We start from the raw sequence: 25299 nt of genomic DNA on the forward strand, positions 1-25299 counted from the left end.
TTTGTTTGTGTGTGAGCGTGTACATGTGGAGTTATAAAATACTATTGGATCAACTGTAATTTCAGGTGATAGTCAATGTGACGAAGCCACATGCAATAATGGAGGTACATGCCATGATGATGTGGACATCTTCAAATGCAGGTGCTCACCTGGCTGGGAAGGAGCCACATGCAACATAGGTCAGTTTGGGTGATGCCCATTCACTTTCTCTATCTCAGAATGTGAAAAATACCATATTCCCACAAACACCTTTAGCACACTTCTTGCTGTAAAGTCATACTTAAGATGAAAATGCACTGTGCAATGTTGGAGCAAGCAGTTGCAATCTACAACTGTGCAGCAAATAATTTGGCTACAAGTATTTTTATGAGTGCTTCAGAATCTTTTAAACTGATTCTTTCTAGAATATTATGACCACTAAATTTCTAGCTCAAGAGTTTTAAAAATGTATAATACCAAGGACCCCCAAATTTGATCACTTTGCAATGTACCCCCCTTCTAAAATTTGGTGGAATTTAAACAATTGACTTTTTTGTTGTTGTTGTTGTTGTACTAAAGCCAAATATATATAAAAAAAAGTGTATCTGGAAACTATTATCTGCATAAGAAGAAGAAATTTTTATTTAAATATTGCTATAGCACTGTATTTCCAACCAATCATTAAATGAAATAGTAGTAATGGTTATGTAAATTGTGAAATAATGTAAAATATAAATAATATGATATATAAATATAATATGTAATATAAATCATATAAAATAGTCATATACAAAAATTTTAGAACGATTTGTCTTTTTTTTTTTTTTCACTGAAATTTCCCATGGCCCTTTGGTTTGAAAACCCCTTGAATATTCAGAAACTGTTTTATGGTTTAAAATGTAAACTAAGAAGAAGTTGCTCTGCAAAATAGGGAGAAAACAGTGTTCACATTCAATCAATCGAGTTCACAGACTGAAATCTCTCTCTCTTTCTGTCAATGTATTGGCTGCCATTCGCTTCAAATAGCACGATCTGTAAAATAACCCCATCAGATTTTGGGACGAGCATTTTTGCAGATTTCTTTGATGCAGAAAATATCATATCTGGCGTACAGTCGGCTCCAATTCTTTGATGGGAAATTTAGTTGGATCGAGTCTTGGGAAGTGTTGTACTTGGTAATACTTCAAGATGTAGCGGGTCCATTTTAAGTGTGGCAGTCTTGATGTGGTTGCACTCGTGTTGATCTGTTCAGTTCAAAGCATTCTGACCTCTCTTGTGGCTCCTTTGCAGCCAAGAACAGCAGCTGTCTGCCCAACCCATGTGAGAACGGAGGCACCTGTGTGGTCAATGGCGACTCCTTTACCTGCGTCTGCAAGGAAGGCTGGGAAGGATCCACCTGCACTGAGAGTGAGTACCGCAGTCCTAACTTCCTAGGTAGATTTAAAGTGGAAGAGGGAATGGTTTCACTCATAAAAGTAAATTTTTCAACCCTCATTTAGTCTGAGAATAAAGCAGGGATCCATTTTCCTGGCTTTGTCTTGCTCGTTCTTTTCCATTCTTTCTCTAAACCCACCTCACCCTGGCTGGACATTGTCAGCTGCTGCCAGCTATGAAGGAAAAAATTTAAATGAGGGAAAGTGGAGACAGATGTCCCCCCCTTTCCTCAAGCCCACCGCTTCTTTCTTTTTTTTCCTCGATGTGCCTTTCTCATGTATTGTTGTGCACCTCTCGCTCTGTGAGAACGGAGAAACCTGGAGTCCTAAATATGAAGAGAGAAGAAAATGTGGAGACAGCGAGTCAGTTAGTAACCGAGCAATCAGCGACTCTGCCAAACTGGACGCCCACGCGAGCACGCAGACGCTCACGCGCTCAGACACAAGCTCTGACATGTTGACTGTTGTGTTCGTTCTTATGTGCTCACATGGGTGTGAAGTGACTCAAACCCTCTTCTCTCTCTTTCTCTCTCTTTCAGATACCAACGACTGCAACCCACACCCATGGTAAGTCCTGGCAAAACATTTACACACACAGCCTGCCGCTGTAAACAGGCCCGTACAGCTGTGCCGCACTTTCTCACACTCTCTCACAGTGCTGGGAAACAGGCACTCCCATTGCTTCTGTCATTCCAAGGGTGCGTTAAACTCGCTGCCTATTGTACTTTTGACATCGGGTTCATCTGCTCGAGAAGTTGTCTAAGCAAGATTCTGAGTTTACAATAACATATCCCAGCAAAACAGATTAGTATGAGTACATATGATAAGGATTTTGTCATTTGGAATTGGGGCCACTGATAACAGTGAACTGATAAAATGCACTAATAATAATTGGATTTACCTGTTTTTGCATAGTTGTAAAAGTTTTTGTGGCATGCAAGCCGATACAGATGTTTCTTATTAGTAGACAGTTTGTATGTCTTTGATTTGAATCCTTTAGTCTGACATTACAGTTGGAGATATTTTGATGTATAAAATAATTTTGTAGCAAATTTCCTTATAAAGTTACCATTCACTGGCAAGTTACTTTTTTTAAACAATTTTATTTATTTATTTTTATTTTCATTTTGCTTAATATTAAGTTGATTTAATTTTTGTATTTTACTTTATATTTCTTTTTATTCAATCTATATTATTTTATTTTATGTAATATTGTTTATTCATGTTATTTTATTCATTTGTAAATTTATATATTATTTTGTATTTTCAATTTTCTTTTTATTCTAAACATGTTTGCATTCATTTTAATTTGACTTTGTTATTGTATTCATTTTATATTTTATATTATTTGCTTTTATGCTTAGTTTTTATTTTTCCTGTTTTATTTTATATGATTTTTTTGTATTAATTTTTTGTTATTTTATTCATTTTGGTTGTTTTTGTTTATTCATTTTATATTAAACCATTTTTATTTTAATATTTATTACTTTTCCCACTTTAGTTAATTTCTGTATTTTCTTAAATGGGTGTGTATAGAGTATTTACAGAGTGTTAACTTTTAGTTTTAGTTACTTTTTCTTATTTGTAAGTCGCTTTGGAAAGCATCTGCTAAATGACTAAAAGTAAAGTAAGTAAAGTAGTTGACCTAACTCTTTCGCTCACTGTTAGCCAATAGCTTGTATACAGTATGTCAACATGCCAGTTTTGACTCTCATTTGGTGCTTGACTAATGCTGTTTTTGGACCCTGTTTGTAATGCTGCAATGATGCCTGAACCGAACTGTGTCTGACCTTCTGTGTTTCTCTTTCCATAGCTACAACAGCGGGACGTGTGTGGATGGTGAAAACTGGTACCGTTGCGAGTGCGCTCCTGGTTTCGCCGGGCCAGACTGCCGCATAAGTGAGTGTTAGAGGACGCCTGATCCTCTTGACTATGAGCCCTGTAAATGTACAACACATCTCTTCAAAAACAAACAGAGCTGGAGCAAAATGCACGGTCTAGCCACCCAATTAGCCAGCCCTCTGGGCAGAATGCCAACAGCACAGTGAGCAGCGTCCTCGCATTCTGCAGCACTGATGTTCACGGCCCCTCGGGAGAAACTGATTCGCAGTGACCGAAAGCCAATCAGCCTGGTTATCCAGTACTGATTACAGAGCTCGATTTGCTCTTTGAAAAGCTTTCATCTGGCTGCACGAGACATAACTCAGGCTTTACTGTTTGATGCATCCAAACCTGCAAATGAGCTCATGTCGTGAATGTCAGCTGAGCCTAAGATGTGTTCGGTCATACTTTATGAACTCACCTCAATCAAAATGATCTCTTTGGGAATATTTAACTCAATAAGCAGGACGGCATGACAGTTTAGTCTTGTTTTGAGCAAAAAACCTTAATTCAAAATATTCTTGGAAAACAAGCCTTAAACATCTTAAGCAGTCTTGCTTATTAGGTAAATCTATTTAATTTTAACAATATTCCAATGTTTTTATTGGGAAACAAGACCATACCTGTTGCTTTTCATGCGGTTGGAAAGTTTTAGGACTTTAAAAGTTCAGAGCATGATTCCTAACAGATTCTCTTAATTCTTTCAGATATAAACGAGTGTCAGTCTTCTCCCTGCGCAATTGGCTCTACCTGTGTAGATGAAATCAATGGTTATCGCTGCCTTTGTCCGCCTGGAAGAACAGGACCAGAGTGTCAAGAAGGTAAGCTTGTCATATAAGCTTATGCAAATAGGCTACACACCACTTATTTCTAATTTGAAAAGAACATCAGGACCTGCATTAACATCTCCCAAACCATTCCTTTCCTACAAAACAGTGACTGTGTTTCCATGGACATCAATACTCCGATATTAATACGATTAAGACAATACTCTGATTAAAAATCTACTATGTAAACAGAGATTTTTGATTACTTTAATCCGGCTAAAGTCATAATCGAAGTAAACACAAATCTAGTGGATAGAGAGTTGGACTTGTAACTTGGAAGGTCGTGGGTTCGAGTCTCAGGTCCGGCAGGGATTGTAGGTGGGGGGAGTGAATATCCAACACTCTCTCTACCCTCAATACCATGACTGAGGTGAGACCCTTGTGCAAGGCACTGAACCCCCAACTGCTCCTCAGGCGCCGCAGCATTGGCTGCCCACTGCTCCGGGTGTATGTTCACTACTGTGTGTACACTTGGATGGGTTAAATGCAGAGCACAAATTCCGAGTATGGGTCACCATACTTGGCCACACACCACTTCCCTTCCCCCTTCCTTCCCTTATTGAAGCGCAGTACAGACATGCATACATCTTAATCAAGCTATTACCGTTGTGTAGGACTTTTCGCCGCATTTTGCAGTGCGCACACACACGGCAGTGATCAACCGTTTGACGGCAAATAAAAGAGCTTCAAAACTGCCGTCGTCTGTATGCACATACAAATAATTAACTGCACATTGAAGCTTTCATAAAATTAAAAATAAAACGCCCAGAACTGTATATGGCATCATCACGAAGACAAACTTATGTTTATACGTGAAATTCTGGAGGGGACGTTGGATGGCGTCGCGTGGTGACGTAATGACACATGCCATTAAATCGATCAATGTACTATAACATGTAAAACGGGAGCATGAAAGGATTATTCTAAAACTCATGTAAACACCTTAATCATAATATTGTCTTATTCAGAATAAGGTAAATAATTAGATTACTGATGTCCATGTAAACGTAGTCATTGTTGACTTAACATTGTCAAAAAATTCTCCTTAGTTTGATGGTTCACGTCAATTTGATGTACTTGGGCTGCAATGAATGTGACAATAGAAACAAATAGAAAATATACACTAAATGGAGACGCTTGAATTTTTTTACCATACCAACTCCTTTCTTGCCATGTCATAATCTTCTGTTGATGTCGTTCACAGTCATTGGGAGACCCTGTATTGCTAACGGACAAGTAACTGCTGATGGTGCCAAATGGGAGGACGACTGCTACATTTGCCAGTGTCAAAACGGAAAGATTCATTGCACCATGGTAACTTAGCTGCCGCTGCATCGTATTCTTGAGGCATTTACTAATACTTCTCTTAATTATGCTATCAAAAATGCCTTTTTTCTTCTTCAGATGTGGTGTGGACCAAAATCATGTCGGGCAGGAAAGGCTAGAAGTGGGTGTCCTGCAGGCCAATCCTGTGTTCCCATCAAAGAAGAGCACTGCTTTGTCAAACCCTGTCCTAGTCTCGGAGAGTGCTGGCCCCCTGCACCCCCTCCACCCTCCAAATGCCACGCCAGCTTCTCTTACCAGGACGACAGCTGTGCCAACATCACGTTCACCTTTAACAAGGAGAACATGCCTCAAGTGAGTCATACTTTCAGAGGAGAGCGATTGAATTATGAGCTTTTGAGCCATTTTTCCCCTTCTCCAAACGTCTCCTCCACCCTTCTCTAATTCGGTGGAGAACTGAGAGCACAGTGGGGTGTGAAAGATCAGGTTCTCTTCATCTAGGAGACAACGTTCCTCATGGATGAAGTTTTCCATGCTGGTTGGATTCTCACAAGCTTTGTTGTCATATCTAAACACTTTTTCTACAGATGAATAAAAGCGCATGAAATACATTTTGTACAATAAGCTCTGGCTCGGTATCCCTTTCCGAACCAAGACATTCCTGAGCTAATATCCCGTAACGGTTTAATACTTAGGCAGTCATTGTTGAGAAACACCACTGGCGGCTGCCCACCAACCAGCCGAATGGCTGAACGAGAGACAAGCGAGTGCAACAAAGGACAGTGACAAGCATAAAAAACATGTGGTTCTTCTACTAATGGGCTACAGAAACTAGGGAGAAGTGTATAGGATTAATATTTGACAGGGGGAGAACCTTGCCATCTATGTCTCATTTTTTAACTTTCTCCCAACCGACTAAATCTTTCATTTTGGACTTGTCGCTCTGCCCGCTCCATTATTGGAGACAAACCTAAAAACCGAGAAGAAGTTTTGGAGATTTAGATGCATATTGCACTAATTATTTAGTTGGAAAGCGCTTAAATGTGAACAAACTTGTAATAGATCTTTCTGTTGCGACAGGGCTTGAGTGTGGAACATGTTTGTAATGAGCTGAGGCAATGGTACCTGCTGAAGAATCTCACGGCAGAATACGCTGTATCCATCACCTGTGAGCCATCTTCTTCAGCCAGCAATGAGATTCACGTCAACATTGTAAGTACAGCTTTTCAACAAGTTTAAATTGGTCTAAAATAGCATATAATGATGTTTCTAGAGGGCCACTTTTAGCTCCAACCTGTTCCAACACACCTGACAGGAAGTTTCTAGTACTCTAGAAGATCAGCGGGTTCAGGTGTTTCTAAGTAAGAGAAGCTGGACACCACTTACTGTATTTAAAGAAAAAGTTTTTGTCATTTACTCACGCTAATGTCATTCCAAACCTGCATGACTTCCATTCCTCTGTGGAACACAAAAGATAAGAAAATGTGTTTTTCATTTGTTCATACATTGAAAGTAAATGGAGTCCAGAGTTGTTTTGGACCCAAATGACTTCCATTTTATGGAAAAAAAACAGTTGAAGCATTCTTCAAAATATCTCAAGAAAGGCGGAATTTGTAGAAAATTACATTTTTGTGATATTTATGAGTCTACGTTTCCTGTGCAGTCCACAGAAGAGCCCAGGTCGGACAGGAATCCTATTAAAGACATTACGGGTCAAATATTTGACTTGGTGAGCAAGCACAACGGTAACAGCACCATCATCAAAGCCATCACCGGCGTACGAGTTCACCAGACACCAAGCCCCAAAACTGGTAAGCAGCTCTACATCACACCGGACACTGGGTCCATCTTTGCTGAAAAGTAGTTAAAAATTAAAGTATTAAGGTTTCCACAGTCTGGGCCAGTCGTGTTGAACTGTCTGTCCTTGGTCTGTCTTGCTTGAGCAATGTTTAACTGTCAAAAGAAGCTTTAAGTCATTGAAGCCATCAGCTCTGCCAGTTGGATTGAACTTCAATTAGACATCAGGGTCCTCTTTATGCATGCTGTTCACCAAAAATGGCGTCCTATGTTTCTGCCAAGCTGCTAAGTCTCTTCCTAACTTAAGACACCTTTAAACTGTGTGAGCCAGCCTCTGTAGATTGGGCCAGGGGACTGGGTATAAACTGTATGTCTTGTCCAAAATAGGAAAATGTTGCTGTTAAATTAAAGTGTGGATTATTTTTTCCTACACCACTTCTGTTTTCAAACTCCAAGGTTTTCCCATTTCCATTGCACAAATGTTCACCAGTAAATAGTATTTGGGACAACGAGAAGACTGCAGGAGAAACTATTCAAATGTCTGACTAACTGTCCTTCTGGTTCTTGTTTCCCCAGACTACCTGGTTCCTCTGCTCAGCTCCATCTTCATCGTGCTCTGGATCGTCGCCCTTGCCTTGGCCTTCCTGTGGTGTATTCACCGCCGGCGGAAACAGAACACCCACAGCAACGCAACTACCTCAGCTACAGAGGACAATACCACCAATAACGTGCGTGAGCAGCTCAACCAAATCAAGAACCCAATCGAGAAACACGCGGCCCACGGCGTGGCCATAAAAGACTACGAGGGGAAGAACTCCATCATTGCCAAAATTAGGACTCATAACTCCGAGGTGGAGGAAGAGGAGATGGACAAACACCTGCAGAAAGCGCGCTTCACCAAGCAGCCGGCCTACACGCTGGTGGAGCGGGAGGAGCGAGCGCCCAACAAAAACCCAAACTGGACTAACAAACAGGACAACAGAGACTTGGAGACAGCACAGAGCTTAAACAGGTTGGAGTATATCGTATAGCAGGCAGCTGTGTTGCCGTGCGACCGAACCCCTGTTGCACTTACCGGTCATTTGGCAGGGTCTCGGGGGGGTTGTGCTTCTTAAAACTGTTGCGTCGTCTTCTGGACTCCAAGGCTGTTATTTGCTTAGAGTCCTGTGTTAATTTAAGTTTTGACAAGCTGGCTTCACACTGGCAATTGTAATAGTTGCTGTGGACGGCTGGAAAACCCAAATGCACCGTTTCGCATCCAGTGTTTTCCTTCGTAAAAGAAAAAAATTGTTTAAAAAAAAAAAAAAAGTACACATTTCAAATGTCTATATTTTGGTGGATACGTTTGAGTATCTCAGTGAGTCTGAAAAGTTTGCATAGTGTTTGCAAATAGTTTTAAGTGTTGTTTTCGTTCATAATGACAATGCTCTCACAGCTAAAGTAGTTGTTTCTTCCTTATCCAGCAGCTGTGTGGAAACTCTCTCTAGTTGGTTTTATTTCTAGTTCTGAACTGAAAGTGCCTTCACAGCTACGCACTACAGCAATTGTCGGAAATGAGTATGAAAAACGGGGGTGGGGTGGGGGGCAAAAAAATTATTTATTTTTTTTCTTTTCTTGGGGAGGGATAGGTCGGTCAGCTTTCTGCTGCCAATATGAAGAATTGTGTCAATTTAGTGTAGATATGTATATTTTTTTTTTATTAATCACGGTGTATATTTGATTTATTAACTTAATAATCAAGAGCCTTAAAATATCATTCCTTTTTATTTATATGTCCTGTCTAGTTTTGAAGGTTTTGATAGCTTTGTAAGCCAATAGCTTTGCTCGGACGACATTTGTTTGTTTCACATACCAAAATTTCAGAGAGAAAGAGCAGTCTATTTTTTTTTTTTTTTGAAAAACAAGATGGGCATTTGTGTGCCTGAGATTTTTTTTTCTTTTTATACATTGTCAGATATTTCAATATTTGAAACTTCTATTGTATGTATTTTGCCAACTCGTACTTGCTCAATGCAGGTAATGTCAACATCATGACTGCTTTTTGTTTGGATACCTGGTGGCAGACACATTGCTTGCCACGGATGAAAAAGAAAAAAATAAATCATTAAAAACATCTAAAATAAAAGGGGACACGAGTCTTTTAGTTGCTTGTTGGTAAACCTGATTCACACAAATCATTTCTCTTCCGCTTCGGTTTGCAGTATGTCATAAGCTAGGCTGTGAATACTTGAACAGTAGGGGGCCAATGGAAACACTGTAGATGACTGCCTTGCTTTCAGGAGTCCATTTCTACTGCTGTGCACATGTAGTGTTCTTTTCATTATTCTTTTATATCGAGGCTCTCTAAAACACCAAACCGACAAGCTTATCACATTTGTAAATTCTATGAGATCATGACAATATTCAATGTTCATATTTGACCTTATTGTAAATTTGTTTTTTAGTTTGTTCCTGGCAATATTTTTTGAATGTTATATTTATTAAACATTTTGTATAAAAGGAAAATGAAATGTTTGTTTTCGATTTGTGCTGCTTTGGGAGGAGCTGAATCCTCTCTTACACCGACGTAATGTTATGTGAGGCACAAGGTCTGTCTAAATGTCTTTTCATGGTACAGCCGTGTGGGTCTGATTGTACTCTGTACCATGTGAAGACTGACGCTGCGACTGAACTTCCCTCCCTACATGATGAATGAGGTATTCAGTAAAATAACTGCAGGGCAAAAGGCAAAGCTTATGGTGATGAGAAGACGAAAGGGGTTTCCCAATGTTTTCCAGTCATGTATCATGTAAATTCTGTCATCATTTACTCACCCTCAATGTGTTTTTTTCATGACTTTCTTCTGTGGTACACAAAAAAAAGTCATTTCGATAAGTAAGGTAGCTGTTTTCCATGCACATTGAAAGAGGACTGGAGGTTTCAAGGTGCAAAAAGAACACAAAGACCTCATCAAAGTGGTTCATACAACTCATGCCCTATATTCAAAGTCTTCTGAAGTCATGTGATAGCTTAGTGAGAAATTTAAGTGAACATTCACTCTAGATTTTCTTATAATTGGTGAAATAAGTCCAATTTGTGAACGAATCATTCCTGTGAGTCACATCTTTTCAATCACTCAGTTGATCCAGTTCATAAAACCTGTCTGAATGATTTATGAATCAGATTCGAGGTAAACTCGCTGACTCAATTTGGTCACAGCAGAGGAACAGTGGTGAAAAACTACTTAAACTTCAGTCTGTTTCTCACACAAAGGATTTTTATAACTTTTGAACACTTTGGATATAATGCACAAGTAACTTTTATGATTATTTTATTGCGCTCTGTGTCATTTCTGAAGCTTGAAAGCATCCATCTCCATTCATTGCAATTACTTCAAAATGAATGCTCAGCACAGCCTCCAGAATTTCTTTTAGCTGGTCCACAGAAGAAGTTGAACGGGTTTGGAATGGGTTGATGGCCTTTTCTTTTATGATTAAAATTGTTCTTTTTAAATTGACACGAACTGAAAATTCTAAATTGTAAATGCATGTTATTATCCTGGCCTTAATCAAAATGTCATAACTCAATTTTCTCCTTGGGATGTTTGCTGGATTTCTCTAAGCATTTAGTCCACTTAAAACCCAACCCATCTCAAAATCTTATTAACAACCAATAAACAGACCTACATTTTTCCCAACCTACATTAAATGTTTCTTTTTCAGTAATCTGTTACACTTGAATGTAAGTCACAATATGGAAAATATCTGTAGCTACTTCAGTTGCTGAAGGTTGTTCTCCAACATTACAGTATGTCATGCTGAGCACTAGATAATTAAAAGTCAAGAAATCAGAATTCCTTTATTAATAATGATTAAGTAATAGTAAAATATGGGTTATATTGTAAGGCAGTACAGTAGATTGCATTCAGTTTTTAAGGTATTCCATGGACATTTAGTTCACAACTATCTTAATGCAAACATTGTTTGATTAAGAACAAATGGTTTGCTGTCTTTAACAATTAGAATTTCATGACTACATCAGAATATACAGTGAAATATGTTGTAACTCGAAACCAGTAGCATTCCGACTTCCACATTATGGGATTATTACTGCACAATGTTTGTATTATATGTTATATGTTTGTATATTCTGATAACGTTTTTATGACACATATCTATTATACTAAATACATAAACATCGAGTGATTTGTAAGCACGGCTAGAAAATAAAGCATGTCGCTCAACAAATTTATGTCCATACATATAATCATCCTGCCATCACGCACTAAATCAATGTCGACTGCACCCGTGATTAGCCAAATATCAGACTATATCGAGCGCCACTACAGCGTTCCATAACGTTGTCAGTCATCCCGCAGCAGACTTTTAACAGTTACAAAAAGCAATAACACATTTACAAATAATAACCGCAGGGAGACAGCAGTCGGCTCCAACGGTGAAAACCCCTGATCGCTTAAGGAGCGTGGTGTATGTGAGAACACAGCGAAATCAATCATGTGCTCAGCTGAAGCTGGAAGAGTGGAGATTTCAGACGGATGGAGCCAGAGATTTGGGCTTGAAGCCACAGTGTGCTCAATGGCTCTGGCTAGTCTGAAATACAAATCTTACGCCGAAAACGCAAACTGCATTTGTGTTTTTGTTTAGAGTGAAGTTACTGTTTGCTGGAGTTCCTTTCAAGCTGTAGCTAGTGGAGTTGATTCAAATATTTGAGAGCTTCTTGGTAATCTAATTCAAGCGTTTAAGCAGTTTTGTGTTTTTTACTTTAGAGAAAGGAAGTACTGTATGTGCAGAGACTGTGTGTGGCGAACTCTTGTGCAACCGCTGCTGACAGACAGTATTACAGTAGAAGTGTGTACTGTAACATCCATCGTATTGGCGTCAGACATCCTCTCTCGTTCTATTCCGTTGCGCCCCTCAGGACTTCTTGAGCCGGCGTAATCGGGATGTTCTGGGCTCACCCCCCTTCCTTCCCTCTCTGGCGACAGATCTGGAACTAATAGAGGAGCCAGAGGATACGAGCTTGACGGATAGGCCTCTCAAACTTGCAGCCAGCCCGCTTTGGTTAGTCTGTGAAATCTCAGGCTGGGGACTGCAAACGGAGTCTGGAGCGGCAACGTCGGAAGAGGGGTTGTTGGAATCGCTTGAAGCTGTAGGCTCTCCAAGACGAGATCTTTTTGTCTTTTGGTGGTCAATGTCTTCTCCTGAACTACTTGGGGTCCGTGGTCGTCTCTTCGGACCAGTAACGTCAAGATGTGGTTCGGTAACCTCTTTACTGTTACTTAATTTAGATGACAACACTGCTTTCCCTTCCTCCAATGACTCACCCGTGAGAAAGCTGCCAGACGATATGGTGATAGGATTACATGCTTCAGCAGACCCCGTCTCAGCTTTGTCCACTTGATCATCTTGGCGTTGTTGGGGTTGGACTTTAGCTTGCCTGGCACTGGAGGAATGAGGAAAGGTTACATGAAGATGTATATGGATATGGATGTAAGTTATATCAGAACAGTACTTGCATCTTCTGAAGAATGGCTCTTTTTGTTGCTGTGGAGCTGGGTAATGGATCTATGATCTCGCCAGAGCCAGAAAAATACTTTGAATGGCTTGGCTCACTCTGTTGAGACAAAAACACAGATCCATTAAATTCAAGATGGTGAACAAAAGATGAAACAAAAGAAATCTTAAATCAATTATATCATTCATTAGATGTTGTCTAAATGTATGTAGGTATCTCATCAGGTTTTGGAACAGAGCTACTCTCTCAACACAGAAACTATGAAGTAAATTATTTATATTTATATATATATATATATATATATATATATATATATATATATATATATATATATATATTTTTTTTTTTTTTTTTTAAGGACTCTAAGAGAAGTCCATTGTACTGACATGAATTAATTATATTTGGTGTAGCCATGGGAATAAATCCATGGGATGTTTTGTTCTGACGCCCATACCCAAGAGACCAAGCAAAAACACAAGTTTGTGTTAAACTGACAGTATTCAGAGGAAGTTCTTTTTTCCCTTGGTCTTGGTTATCAAAATATAAATTATTAAAGCTTATTATCAAAATATAAATATTTGCTTTATTGTGGCTTTGCTTTTTTTTGCTTGTGCATATTGTATATTTTGTGTGTTAATGTAAATAATGTCAAAAGTACCAATTTGGTTGAATGTTACACATATTCATGTTTGTTGTGGTATAAAAATTGATACTAAGAATCACATAAAAACATGTCTTTTAAATGCTGATGTGTCGAAGATTTTAGACTCTCTCAAGCTGAGAGATAAGTAAATACACTCACATTGAGCAAAAAAATGTTTTGTAGTTATTTAAATATCCATTGACTGTGTCTGTGTGTGTGTGTGTGTGTGTGTGTGTATAATGACACAGGTATGACATAGGTATTACAAGGTGAAGGTGACTTATGAGGACATTGCCCCATGTCCCCATTTTTCAAAACGCTTATAAATCATACAGAGTGAGTTTTTTGGGGGGAAAAGTAGAAATGCACAGTCTCCTGTGAAGGTTAAGTTTAGGTGTAGGGTTGGTGTAAGGCAATAGCACATACAGTTTGTACAGTATAAAAACCATTACGCCTAATTTTTCCCCACTTTTCACGAAAACAAACATGTGAGTGAGTGAGTGAGTGAGTGTGTGTGTGTTCATTACGACCTGGCTTGACCACCTGAATAGTTTGACAAACACTTTGAAGTCCTTGTTTTAGTACTAGCCATGCTTAACTGGGCAGCTCTGAGAAGAATAAAGAGACGAAGCAGCTTATTGAATCCCACCAACATACACCTTCAACAGTCCAAATGAAGCTCTATCAACAGAACAATCCTTGACTGAGCAAGAACAGAGCAGGTGCTTGTGGCCGCCGTCTTTAGGGGCACAGGATCATTGAACTGCGATTAACCGACACAAAACAATCATTCCAGTCCAAACTGATTGGATTTCATAAAAGTGTAGGTTTACCAACTGGCCTCTTAACAGGTTCAAGATATATAGGCTATTAGTTCTATTTTAGGAGCAAGCAGCCAGATAAGCACAAGGTCCGTCAAGTCATTAGAGCGAAATTAGGAAAATGCAGAGGGATGCGTTTCATATGAAGTGCACAGACGCTGGCCTGAAGAAGGGGCCTCTATATATTCATACATAATGCTTTGTTTTATAGAGAAAAATTTTACTTAAACCTTGAGAGCTGCTTTGGATAAAAGCATCTGCCAAATGCATAAATGTACTTTTATTTGCAAACAATGCAGCATTTCCATCTCATGTGAAGACAACAAAATAATTTCTCATGGGAAAATTGGTGCTAAATAGAAATGGAAGCCACGGTTGGTCTTTTAGTAAATGCAATAAACTATTTGCGGTTAAGAGCGAAACACTCTGATGAACTTTTGCTAGCAATCAACAGCAGATGCCTTGTGTCTGGGAGTTTGTCAAACAGCTCTGGGAAGTTAACAGCAGCCAATCATTTTGACATTTCAGAATGACCAAGCAAAATTTGAGATGCTTTGTGCTAATTTTATTCAAATCACATGAATTTTTGTTCTAAGAATTTATTTGGTTCACATGTTTTCATAGTATTTCATGTGCATGTCTTATTACTGAATAAAACATTTATCCATTTTATTTGCATTTTATGTCAAAATTCACACTAGTTGGCAATATGGCCAAAGTATTTCATAAGTCTCTTTTCACAATTACGTTATTTTTTCTAGAAATAAGGTTACAATGCCAAAAACAATAACAATCTGTGAGTATCGAATATAATTCTTTTGCATCTCATTGCGCTTGAATGGTTTAAAATCACTTGAAACATTAAACTGGCAAAAATGCATGAACAGTATAAACTTTTGTGATAACACAACACTGTAACCTGACACGAACATAACCACAACAGAAACAATAATAAAACATTTATACAGTTTGTCAAGTTTCTGCCAGTTTATCATGTCTATGTACTGTATATGAAACCACAGCCACAGACAGAAAGAGCCAATTCCGTCAAAGCTCTTTTCCCACAAGCTGTTTTTAAAGCAGCAGGTTTAGCAGGACTACACATAAATCAGTGCTGCTTCACTCTAAATGGGCTGATCAATAGCTAGTGGGAAGGTTCACTTTAAGGTGCAGGGAAGGGTAATGCATGGGAAGATCTGAGAAAACCGAGTCTATGAGAACCCAAGAGACTCTCTGCGGTGTGTGTCCACCCACAGAGACAAGTATTCATAGGAAATCATGTTGTAACGTAGGCCGCTAATGTTTAAAAACAATCCATTTCCAATATCGGAGCGAGCAAGCTGCTGTCTCATCCGTAGATTTTGTTCCATCCATGACCACCGTCTGTCGAACTCTCTCCTAAACACACACACAAACTCCCCCCAACTTACCACGTCCCTCCGCCCACTGCAACCAAAACTGGACGGTTTTTAGGGGGATATCCAGACACACTAGTGCGCAGAAACACACCCATACTCACTAACGATAAGTCCACTGAAAATAAACACACCCAGCGAGCATGAATGGTACAGCGCACATACACATGTTTGACAAAAACATGGAGGATAGGGTAGGAAGAACATCTGAATTTCAATACCTTCATATGCATTTTACAAACCTTTGGAAAACAGATGAAAGAGACAGCAACAATGGAGCACTGTTTCTTTCCCAGAGAATCTCTCCCAAGAAGCAATTCTCTCATGTACTTCACTGGGCTTCAAAGAAGAACAAGGGAAAGAGAAAGATGCTAAGAAAATAAATTTACGTCAGAAAATTAATGGAGTGAAAAAAGGCACAATTCAATGTGTCTATGGGAACAGGGGATATCTATGAAAATATAATTAAGGATGTCAATTTACATGTGAATTTAGTGAAGTTATACTACCGCTCAAAAGTTTGGTGTCATTAACACTTTTGTTTTTCTTTTTGAAGATATTAATAAATTTATTCAACAAAGATGCATTAAATGTATCAAAGTGACAGTAAAGACACTGTTACAAAATAATTCCATTTCAACTAAATGCTGTTCTTTTAAACTTTCTATTCATCAAAGAATTCTGAAAAAATGTATTATGTATCACAGTTTCCACAAAAATATTAAGAAGTGCTTGTTTTCAATATTGATAAGGTTTCTTGAGCACCAAATCAGCATATTAGAATGGTTTTAGAATGATCATGACACTAAAGTCTGGAGTAATGGCTAATGAAAATGTAGTTCTGCCATCACTTTTTTTTTTTATTGTCATAATATTTCACAATATTATTGTTTTTACTGTATTTTCTGATCAAATAAATGCAGCCCTGATCAACATAAGAGACTTTCAAATACATCTGAAAAAAATCCTGTAACCATTCTAATGAATAAAACTTTATTTAATTAAATTTTAAATTAAATTAAATTGAATTAATATTTCTGTCACAATAAAATGATCTTCATTTGGGAATTCACTTAAAAAAATATTGATTACAATTGATTACTTATTCACTTGATAAATAATGTATCATGCAATTAAGCTGATCAACATCTATAATCAGTAGAGCCCTAATAATACAGACTCCGCATACATTATTATCTGGCACAATGTCAGAGCTGTAATGACCTCTACAGTTACAAAACCTGTGTTCACTGCATATAAAGTTAAAAGTGAAAGAAATTCAATCAGAATCCAGTAAGGAGGAATGCAGGCCATATACCCTTGACATAAACACCTAAAGAGCATCTATTTATGTCTTTACCCTAAGTGATTGTTGTAAATAAGCTAGAAAGTTGCTTCTGTCAACTACAAGTCATTTATAAAAGGAAACGAGTCGGTTTTGACTCAAGATTCATTCACCCTTTACATTTCCATAAGCTCAATCCTACATAATGAGCTGTAAGCGCTGGCACGCTTCGTGGACACCCATACAACGGCTCATCTGTACTAGTAAACAAACAAATATGTACCGTAAGTCATACGACCTGGACTCATTAGCCTTTAGGCAGATCACTGTTACACAAGCACCTGGAGGCCTACAGCGTGGGTATTGGAAGTCCAGTTACAGATCAGGACAAAGATCAGTCAGGGAGAGATCTGTGTACTGGAATTTTCGTGTGACCATAGTGTCCTTGAGCAAAAGCACTTAACTCTACTGTAGATTTCCCTAAGAGGACTGTCCCAACAAGTGTACTGTACAGTAGTTATGATGAGTAAAGATGCGGTCACACCAGACTGTCACCAGACTGTCTCATTCACTTCTATTCATCCTATACGAACGCAGGAGAGTGGGAATGTAAGCACAAGAAGCTTGGATAATATTAAAATACATAAAAAAAATACATTATATAAAACTGATCTTGGCTTCTGATTGGTCAATAACTTTACCTTGTACCTTGCTAATTCACTAGCCATGCGATCCATCTACTATGAATAATGTGCTGTGAACATCAATGCTTGGAGATGCTAAAGCATACCACAGCAGCACCCACACATTTTTTTTTTTTTAACCATCATAGAAAGTCTGAATGTTGACAACATTGCTGTCATCGCAAAGATGATGCCTTTGGGGAGTCTTGAGTCTGACATGACACAGGCTTGCTTTCTTGGGAGCTTTGTTTCAGTTGGTCATCTGAACTAAATTTCTGTGCACTACAACTTGGACTCCTTACAATGCATGTCACCTATACAAAGAACAAAAGGAAGGACATTTGCCTATTCTATGAATGCCTGAAGAAACTTTTTCTTCTTTTAGTCATAAAAGACATGAATGTGTATGTTATCTGTTAAGTACCCGTCAGAACAACGCTCCAGCCATCTAAACCAGGGCACTGACATGAAGAGTATCCATAAAACATAACCACTCTTGAAATCAACCTCTTTGTTTCTGTGGAGACAAACAGATTATGTGACAATGAGTTTGTGACGGCCAAGAAGCTCTTGAAATGACAGTGCTCTGTGGCTTGCTGTTGTAAAGTGAGATAGGAGAGGAACTAAGAAAGGATAAAGTTATGTCCATAAACTCTGTATCTCTCCCCAAAGGAGAGGAGGCTGGAAAAACACATCTGCCCTGAGCTTTGATCTGCCGCGTCATTACAAGGCTGCTATCTTTCCCATTCTTCCAGCACACATCCAGAGGTGCAGATGTGACAACATCAAAATATAAAACATTCTATCTTTTGTGGATCAGAAAACAAGACTTTTTTGAAAGTGAGTGAAGTTCAAACAGCATTTTGACACTATGGATATAATTGTACAGACACATTTTTCAAAATATCTTCTTATATGGTCCACAGAAACAGGTTTGGAGTGACATTAGGGTGAGTAAACAAAAGGTACTTTTTTAATTAAAGGTTAAGAAGAATCGATAAAATCTATATGATTCCAATCCCTATTTTAGACTGTAGTGTAAATTCCAACTGAAATGCTCAAAACTCTCAAACACTAGTGTACAGTATGGCGTGTGACCAAACACAGACCCAATTTACAGTATGGACAATCTGCTAGACACCTTCTCGAGGAGTTTCAGTAAGTGCATTAAAAGGAAAAGGAAGAGACGTCTGCCGTCTCAGTTTGTGATGACATGATTCTGTGCTGACTGTACACTGCACCTGCATTGCTTCTTTGCTATGCAACAGTGAAGGATCCTTCCCGTACGCACTTCAGACCACACCACAGGATGTGAATCACTCAAGGAACCGTTAATCTTGTTCTGACGGGATACAAGTCACCTTTCAGTTCATGAAACAGCCCTTCCAGGGTTTGAACTGGTGACTTTGCACATAGTACCTACCACATATCATTTTCACACGCTTTCTTGCTGCAAGAAAGCACACGTTACATCAGAGTGTAACCTTGTGACCTTTGGATAGGTGTTATGGCAGCCCTGCGTGGCTGATATAAACTATGTTTTGCAAACTGAGCTCTAAATGACATGGAAGAACCACAGACAAATTCCCAAACTGTCTCAAAACATGTGGCGTCATTCAGACTCTCACTGTCAAGCTCTGCGGTGAGAGAAACTCGCCATAAACATATGACAACACTGGAAGAACAAATTCACTGAGCCATTATCATTTTCAAATTGAAATTCTGCATCGTATGTGACTCATACAGCTGAGCCGCATTTCTTATTAAGATTCATAACTTTCCTGGCTAACTTCAAGCAAAAAAGAGAAAGAAAGGAACTGTAGGAAAAGGATCCCAGTGACAAATTAGAGCGGAGCAACTGAAATAATTGTTTTGTCATGAGAGAAACTCTAGCTCATTCTGCTGATCCACTCTCTTCTCCAATCTGCCAAATAGCGAGAGAACCACCGCAAGCTCCCGCTAACCGTTCCTCGCAGCATATACAAGCACAGAGAACCACATCCTGACGAGGGGAATGCAAAAACAAGGGCCCTGCTTCCCTGAACTGGAAAAGCGGTTACACGATGTGAACTTTTCACTGTCGCACTGGATAACTTCACTCAAATTATTACAATTCTTGCTTTCATTGAAAGCCAATGCAACGCAGGAAAAAAGGGCTGAAAGAAAACGTCTCAAAGAAAAACAATGGCAAATGATTCAACTCGAAAAAGTACCGACATTAATGGCAGGACAGATGGGAGACTGTCCTTGATGTCCACCCAAGGTGGGCGGCTCTGTGCACATTTCGCAGGATTCTATTGGAAGATAGAGTAGGATCAACCGAGAGAGACTCACAGGGAAGAAGTGGACATGAAAAGATTTGAAGAAGATCTGAGTGGGGCAGAGACACAACAGATAAGTACTCTGGACACACACCAGGAAGTCTGATCAAGGATGCTTTCACTTGGACATTCATGGCTCCAGAGATCCTACCACATGGTATCATGTTGAACCAAATCACAGTCTTCAGACCCACACACAACTGTTGCCATAAAAGTGGGTGAGTAAGAGGGCATGTGTGTGAGCCAAGTAAAACTGTGGTCTTGTTTCTGAAGCAAAATACATAGTGTACCAGTGATGCAACTCATGATTTCAGAATAAGTATCCTGCACTCAATTTCCTACTGTAGCATCAAGATGAATAACTCTAACAGAACTACTTTTTTCCAAAATTGACCCGTCAGGGCACTGCCTGAATGAAAGAAAGACAGAAAGTCAAATAGGTTTGGAATGACATGAGGGTGAGTAAATGAAGACAGAATTAAAAATTTTGTGTGAACTCTTCATTTAAAGATAATCAGATGCATTTCTTGGGGGCACATACAATACAAAAGACACATTCTTGATTTCAAGACTAGCTAGATTTAACAGAACTGGGTCTTTAAACACATTGTTAAAACTGGAGTTATCTTCACTTGACAGCATTTTAAAAACATGTAAAAATACTGAAACAAAACAAGTTGTAAATTGTCCAAATGAATGTGATATTTGAAGCACTCACGCTTTCAAATCTATTTAATATATTTACAGAATTTCACATCATAAACTTTTTCTATAGATAGTTCAGAAATCGGATATTTTCTAGATAATATGCACACTCTTGGACCAGTTTCTGTTCAACGTGTGTGTAGGTATATAGTAATATTATTTTAAAGAAATCACTGATTAATATAAATGAACTAATTTCAGTGATGCAATTCTTATAAAACATTTAAAATGTTGTTCCTTTGCATGTATAATTAAAATAATGTGTATTGTTACTGCCTACAGTATTCATCTTTACATTTTCATAATGTTGAATTAATTGCTATGGTATTTAGAATCAAATCTAATCGTATGTGCGATTTATAAATAAGGCCCCAGAACTAAACGTCTTAGGCCAAAGGCATTTAGTGGTCCACCTCAGAGAGCAGTATAGAGTAAAAAGAGTCTTACTAATAAGCCCCTTCCAACTACTCTTTTGCCACCCCATAATAAGCAAGAGGGGAGAACCAAACGCATAGGAATTAACTACATGAGTCCAGAACCCACTTCATGGTGTTCACAGAGAATGGGTTCAAGACTGAGAAACAGAATACATAAAAGACACATGTACTTCATTTTCTTCCATTCTTTATACATTATATAAAGAGCTGGAGAATAACTGGAGAACTTATATAATAGCTGGAGAATACAGACTGTCCACAGAATAAAATCAGTTTGCCCCTTTAAAGAGCTTCTATACAGATAGACACTTTTGTGGTAGCCAACTCTTTTTAAAGAGGGTCATCTGACTGTAGTTTAACTAAATCTATTTACGTAGACTGTAGCTTGGCAAGCTAGTTTAAAAGTAGCTTCTCCGACACGGATTATAAACATTATTTTATAACATAAGCAGCTCTTACCACATCCAGGTTCAGATTTCCACTGGGAAGAGCAGAATTCTCTGGAGGACTGGCACACACTACAACACGCTCAGGAAACACACGCAACTCTGTGAAGGTCAAACAAAAATAAAGATGGAGTTATTGCTAAAGTGATGTGGAAGCCATTTAGCACAATATTATATAGAGTCAATTTTCTGTTTGAAACAAAGGGAGGGGCGATGAAAATATGCATGATATTCATATAAAATTCTCAGACATCTGAAGTAAAAAATGGGAGTGAAACCAAGACGAGAAGAGCATCAACAGCTTAAAATGACCTCAATGCCCTCTTCATGGGAAATGTTTAAAAAGCTTTGTTGTTTTTAAGAAAATGGCTAAGCTGCCATAAAGTTGAATGTAAGCTTCACGTCCCCACTGCCCCTCAGTCAATAAAGATTCAAATATGTAACTCGATATAAGTAAAACAAACCACATTGTTTGATGTATTCCGGTTTAGTTCCTTCAAACTTGGCCAAATTTAGCTTGAAAAATGAAGGCCAAGCAAATTGTTGTTCAGTTACTTTTCCTTCTTTTTGTTTTTCCTAGATCACTTAAAATAATCTATACAGGACAGCCTTATTAGTCTGTATGCTTCTATTTTTTTGAGGCATGTTAAACACAAATCATGTAGAATGATGACTGTAATTCCCTTCAGAGTCTGACATGCTATATCTCTAAAGATACAGTAGAAGAAGCTTTAGTCTGAACTTGTTTACTATGATAAGCAAACCACATTTTCTCTGTGAGTTGCTGTCAAGCCAGGCTCGGGTGGACTTGGCTGTAGTCTCAAATATTTGTTGAGCTCTACCTCTATTAGGACGGAGTGCATTCGTCTCTAACTGTCTAGCCAGATATAATGGGTGGTTTCTTCTCTCTATGCATTTGACTTGAAACTACAAGTTCTGCATAAAACGCATTTGGAATCATGTTCTGAGTTGCCAACTAAGTGAACATATTTCAGTCGACTTTTTCCAAAATAAAAACGATCCAGACAGTGACCTCCGACTGAGCCTGACAGCTGTACGAACTAATAACAACACAGGTGCTTCTGATACAATCATCTGTTTCATGCGTCAAGTTAATGTGGAACGAAATACTCAAACCAGTCTTCTTTAGTCAATGAGAAGAGGAAATAAACTACCTCTGTATTGCTGCCTGATAATGCATCTCAGGTTGACGTGTCGTTTCATGAAGTGCACCGTCAGGCGAACATTCCCACCTGCAAAAGAAAACACATTTTATGGAGCAAATCCGCTAACACTCAGAAAACCTTCACTGGTAATATTCAAAAAGTGAAGGATTGTAACGGTAAGCTAATGATAAAAAAAAAAAACGCTTTTCGGACTGCCTGTTTAACAAATCCTCATTTATGCATGAGGAAACACTTTTGTCCGGAAAATAATTTTAATGCAAATCAGCACCGTATTAAATGATAGTCTGTGACACATCTCCTAAACATGGATGTTATACGTGGTCATGCAAAAGGCCAGAAACAAAGGCTGTTAATGTCTGCCAAATATGACACCGCACAAAGGCAGTTTAGTATCTGCAAAAATACCAAAGAGTTTAAGCAAATGAGAAAGAAGCCTCATAGTCCAGGCATGAACGTAAGCAGTGCCAGGGGCTTCTTGGCCTTTGAAGTCCACTGTAACAAGACTGACTGCACGCTGAAACTATTTACAGCCTCTAATGGTGAGAGAGTTTTATGAATCCACGCTCCACTCCTTTGAGAAAAAACATAATGTGCCACTTTGCCTCCATAACCTGTATTTTAGACTGCAAAAATCTTTAAATACTGGATGAGTGGCTGAAAATTTGCACCAAAGACTTATTTATTATTCCTACATGGCTCTCTGAAATACTCAATTGTGATTGGTCAATTCTAAGGTCAAATATTTTAGTATGCAACTGCTAGACTGTGTAGTGGATCGCGCTGTGCTAGTTTCGTGCCTCTTGTGCATTCTCGTTTTTTTTCAAAATAAAATAATTTGTCAACATTTATTTAGTGGGATAATGTACAGTCAGCAGGTAATTATCACAAAACAAACCCCTTCAATGTGATATAAGACCTGATCATTCTGTTAGTGTTTATTTTGCAACGATAAGATGACAGGAGAATAAATGAAGACTTATTGTACAATTTTCTGTTTGCACAATTATGTTCACACAATGGAAGAAGTGAATAAATAGGGTGCTATACAAAGGCCAATCAAACTGCTTAAACCATAAACGCATAAACCAAGATTAGTTTGTGACTCATTCAGGATCGACATCCTTCAACAAGAAGAATCAGAACTGAAAAAAACATACAGGATATTACCAACAAATATATTCAAGTTAAAGGGATAGTTCACCCAAAAATGTCATCATTTACTCACCCTCATGTCGTTCCAAACCAGAGTAAGTTTTTTTTCTTATATTGAACATAGAAGATATTTTGAAGAATTCTGGTAACAAACAGTTGTTGGTCCCCATTAACTTCCATAGTATTTCTTTTCCTGCTATGGAAGTCAATGGGGACCAACAACTGTTTGGTTCTTCAAAATTCTTCAAAATGTCTTTTCATTTTTGGGTGAACTATTCATTTAAAAATGAAAAGATCTTTAAAAAAAAAAAAAAAAAAAAATCACACAAGCTTCTGTTGTGGACTCAAGTCAGAGATTAGTCTGAAATCAGTTTTCTGATCTGAAATTATTAAACAATATTAGGCAATTTACAGTGCATATAGTATAATGAATATAATAAAAATATAATAAATGTAAAAAAAATTAAATCCATTTATTTTATTTTAAAATATATATATATATATATATATATATATATATATATATATATATATATATATTTGATTCGCTCAGTCCGAGCCATAGGTAATGAAAAAGATGAGCATTAAATTATGTGTAATAAATTGATTTTAAAAATGTAATTATTTCATTTAAAAAAAAATTTTTTATGTTTATTATATTCTATACAGCACTTTTTTCATTGACTATGGTTCGGATCAAGCAAATCAAAATAAAAATCAAGTGTGAAAACAGCCCAAGACACTGAAATCGCTTTTAATGTGTCATTTGTCATAATATGAAGCATTCAGTGATGTCAACTTTATGCGTTCATTCACTTTTTGCAGTTGACAGAGCAACCATACCAATTCATTGTTAACATGCCAAGAAAACAAGTTCATTCAACGCTCCTAGTGTTGGAGCAGCGACACGACCATTCTGTTTTAATTTAAGAGACAGCGGGCAAAGGAAGAATCCAGCCTAGATCTGTTTTTCATTGTCCAAGGAATGCAAGATCCACTAGACGCAAAGACAGAGTACTGTTGCTTAATCTGGGAGGAATTTGTCGGCAAGAGAGGGGGCCTGGTGAACATGCTAGATATCGGCTGGTGCAGCTGTAAACAAGAAAACAGGCATGGGAATCCATCAGCTCTCACTCTGTGCCCTGAATAGACCCCTCAACCTCTCTGACTGTCTGTGAGAGACTGCCCTAGGCTGCCACAGGACCGTAAAAAAAAACCCAAAATGAATCGGACTACTATCTAATGACCCCAAGTGCTTGAGCATGTGTGCTAGATGTGTCAAATGAGCAGAAATGCATTAGAGAAGACAGGTTTACCAGCTGATGTCATCGCAGGCCCTGCTAACAGCTAGCTAGGTCCTCAAACTGGAGCTTCTGCAGGTAATGATATGCAATTACAGTGTCTGCCAGCCACAAAACTGTCATCAACACCCGCCGTATGTGATTGATGGATCTACCTCCTACTTTCTTCTACTTCACAGGTAGTGCAT

General features: G+C 38.3%; 2 protein-coding genes across 3 annotated transcripts in view; one reads left to right on the forward strand and one right to left on the reverse strand.

Annotated features, from left to right (window-relative positions):
* The window catches only part of jag1b (jagged canonical Notch ligand 1b), a 35471-nt gene extending 25781 nt beyond the window's left edge, over positions 1-9690 (forward strand). Inside the window, exons 17-26 of the mRNA XM_079437155.1 lie at positions 66-179; positions 1270-1386; positions 1952-1979; positions 3226-3311; positions 4001-4114; positions 5325-5434; positions 5525-5758; positions 6485-6616; positions 7068-7215; positions 7778-9690. Of these exons, the coding sequence (XP_079293281.1) occupies positions 66-179; positions 1270-1386; positions 1952-1979; positions 3226-3311; positions 4001-4114; positions 5325-5434; positions 5525-5758; positions 6485-6616; positions 7068-7215; positions 7778-8232 (1538 nt within the window). The 3' untranslated portion in view covers positions 8233-9690. The remainder of the gene's footprint in view (positions 1-65; positions 180-1269; positions 1387-1951; positions 1980-3225; positions 3312-4000; positions 4115-5324; positions 5435-5524; positions 5759-6484; positions 6617-7067; positions 7216-7777) is intronic.
* A 1324-nt stretch (positions 9691-11014) lies between these two features.
* slx4ip (SLX4 interacting protein) overlaps positions 11015-25299 on the reverse strand; it is a 37196-nt gene continuing 22911 nt past the window's right edge. For both annotated transcript variants that reach the window (XM_079437035.1, XM_079437036.1), the window contains exons 5-8: positions 22647-22724; positions 21485-21573; positions 12717-12814; positions 11015-12643 (exon numbers count right to left, since the gene is read on the reverse strand). In XM_079437035.1, coding sequence (XP_079293161.1) covers positions 12115-12643; positions 12717-12814; positions 21485-21573; positions 22647-22724 — 794 coding nt within the window. In that variant the 3' untranslated portion in view covers positions 11015-12114. The remainder of the gene's footprint in view (positions 12644-12716; positions 12815-21484; positions 21574-22646; positions 22725-25299) is intronic.

The sequence above is a fragment of the Barbus barbus genome (assembly GCF_936440315.1).
Source record: "Barbus barbus genome assembly, chromosome: 16".
Classification (NCBI taxonomy): Eukaryota; Metazoa; Chordata; class Actinopteri; order Cypriniformes; family Cyprinidae; genus Barbus; species Barbus barbus.